The sequence below is a fragment of the Arachis ipaensis genome, chromosome B06 (assembly GCF_000816755.2).
Source record: "Arachis ipaensis cultivar K30076 chromosome B06, Araip1.1, whole genome shotgun sequence".
Lineage (NCBI taxonomy): Eukaryota > Viridiplantae > Streptophyta > Magnoliopsida > Fabales > Fabaceae > Arachis > Arachis ipaensis.
Genome location: NC_029790.2, coordinates 136,595,164 through 136,597,196, shown reverse-complemented (window position 1 = coordinate 136,597,196; position 2,033 = coordinate 136,595,164). Strand labels below are relative to the sequence as shown.

General features: G+C 24.0%; 1 protein-coding gene across 1 annotated transcript in view; it reads left to right on the top strand.

Moving 5' to 3' along the window:
- LOC107647807 (protein DETOXIFICATION 33) overlaps window positions 1-1,347 on the top strand; it is a 6,033-nt gene extending 4,686 nt beyond the window's left edge. The window contains exons 7-9 of the mRNA XM_016351856.2: window positions 190-308; window positions 610-696; window positions 1,214-1,347. Coding sequence (XP_016207342.1) covers window positions 190-308; window positions 610-696; window positions 1,214-1,273 — 266 coding nt within the window. The 3' untranslated portion in view covers window positions 1,274-1,347. The remainder of the gene's footprint in view (window positions 1-189; window positions 309-609; window positions 697-1,213) is intronic.

Sequence of the window (2,033 nt, the reverse complement as noted above, 5' to 3'; positions counted from 1 at the left end):
CAAGTTAAAAAATGATGTATTTTATGTTATATTATTGTTTATTTAACTGAATAAACTAATATTAGAGATTAAAACAGAAAGTTTTAAATTTTATAAAAACAAAATTATATGGAAAAAAGTGTGCATTTTATTGACACAACTTATTTAAAATTAAATGTCAAATACCTATTATGTTGTACCTATTATTAGGTGTTGCTGTTGGAGCTGGGTGGCAAGCTCTTGTAGCATACATCAACATTGGATGTTACTATATTGTTGGTTTACCAGCTGGGATACTTTTGGGATTCACATTTGGTTTTGGAGCAGAGGTAATAATTAATTACGATTTATATTATTTCTATTTACTATTCTATTTTATTTACCAATGTGATGCCATATAAATTTTTGTTTAACTTCCATTCAATAAAGACTTGGTATAAGAAAAATACGGTAGCAATGACTTAATATTATAACATGTGACATATATCATACTCTAATTTATTCTCATTCTTTTCAAATACAGAGTTTAGAAAGAAAAATACAATAATTAAAAAATGTTGATTGTGGACCCTTTATTAAACATGTTTATAATATTATGAAAAACATATAATTAGATTTTACTATTTTCAGGGTATTTGGTCAGGGATGATTGGAGGCATAGCTTTGCAAACCATAATCCTTATCATCGTCACATCAGTAACCAACTGGAGAAAAGAGGTTTTTTTTTTTTTTTTCCCTCTTATTATCATAATACAAGTGTAGATTAAGATTTAAGCAAGACATTGAATCAGTTAATAATTTTTTTTTTCCATAGACAAGTTCCTAAAGAAAAAAAAATTACTAAATAAGTTCTTCAAGAATTGCAATGTAGGACTTATAATTTCTGAATGATGACATGACACACTAAAAAAAAGATGAAACAGTTTTCCAAGAACTTGTAAATTTAATATTGTAATTTTTTCAGGATATACTTAATTTTTTTTTCTAAGAATTTATAAGTTGATCACAAAAATTTCTTAAAATTTAAGTTGATACATATCTTATAAATTCATCACAAAATTCTTCAAGAATATCCCTTTTTTTTCTCTTGTTACTCAAGTAGTAATTTACTAAATTAATGTCTAAAAACATTTGGATTTTTGAACACTAAATGTGAATATTTACTCTTTAAGAATTAAGTAATAATATGCTATTTAATATGTTTCATATTTTGGCAATGGAAACTTGTTCACAGGCTGATGTAGCTGAAAGTCGCGTGAAGAAGTGGGGAGGATCAATTGCTTATGAACAATGATTTTTGTTCACCCTTTGAATTTTGCCATTCATGATTATTTGATTAAATTAAAAGCATGATGAATTGTAAAACTATTAGTTAAGAATTTGGATCCTCTAAATTTTAAATTTTCACTTTACCTAAAGTGTAATTTTTCAATTCTCACCTTTGAATAATTTTTTTTTCATATTTTCTTTTAGTTTCATTTGTGAAATAAATGATAAAAAATCTATATTATTCTTTAAAGTAAAATTCAAAATTTAAAGGATTCAAATACATTAGTTAGCTCAATAATAAGTTAATAACTGAGCTGAGTTATGAGCAAATCTTGCTGATAGTAGAGTTGGGAATTCAAAATCTAAGAAGTTTTCTTAGACAAAAGTTGTATCATTATTTGCTATTTTATATTTGAGAGGGTTAACCCTTTTTTTTTTGTTCCACTTCAGTTTTATTATTATTATTGCTATTTTATAATAATAATAATAATAATAACAATAATAATTAAAAAGGCTCGAGATATTTTGAAAAAATTTAAGTAAATTTTTAGAAATATGTACTTTGAATCAAATTATTCTCAAATATAATTCACAAAATATATTTTGCACACTTAGGTAATCATATTTAAGACTTTAAAAGATATCTTAATGAATAAGGAAAAAAAGTTCAACAGAATAATGGACAAAAAAAATTAGTTTGGCTCATACAAAAATGTTCATGATTAAAATAGAGTAATTTATTGTTTTTTATTTTAAAAAAATATTTTTTTCTCTCTCATAAATTA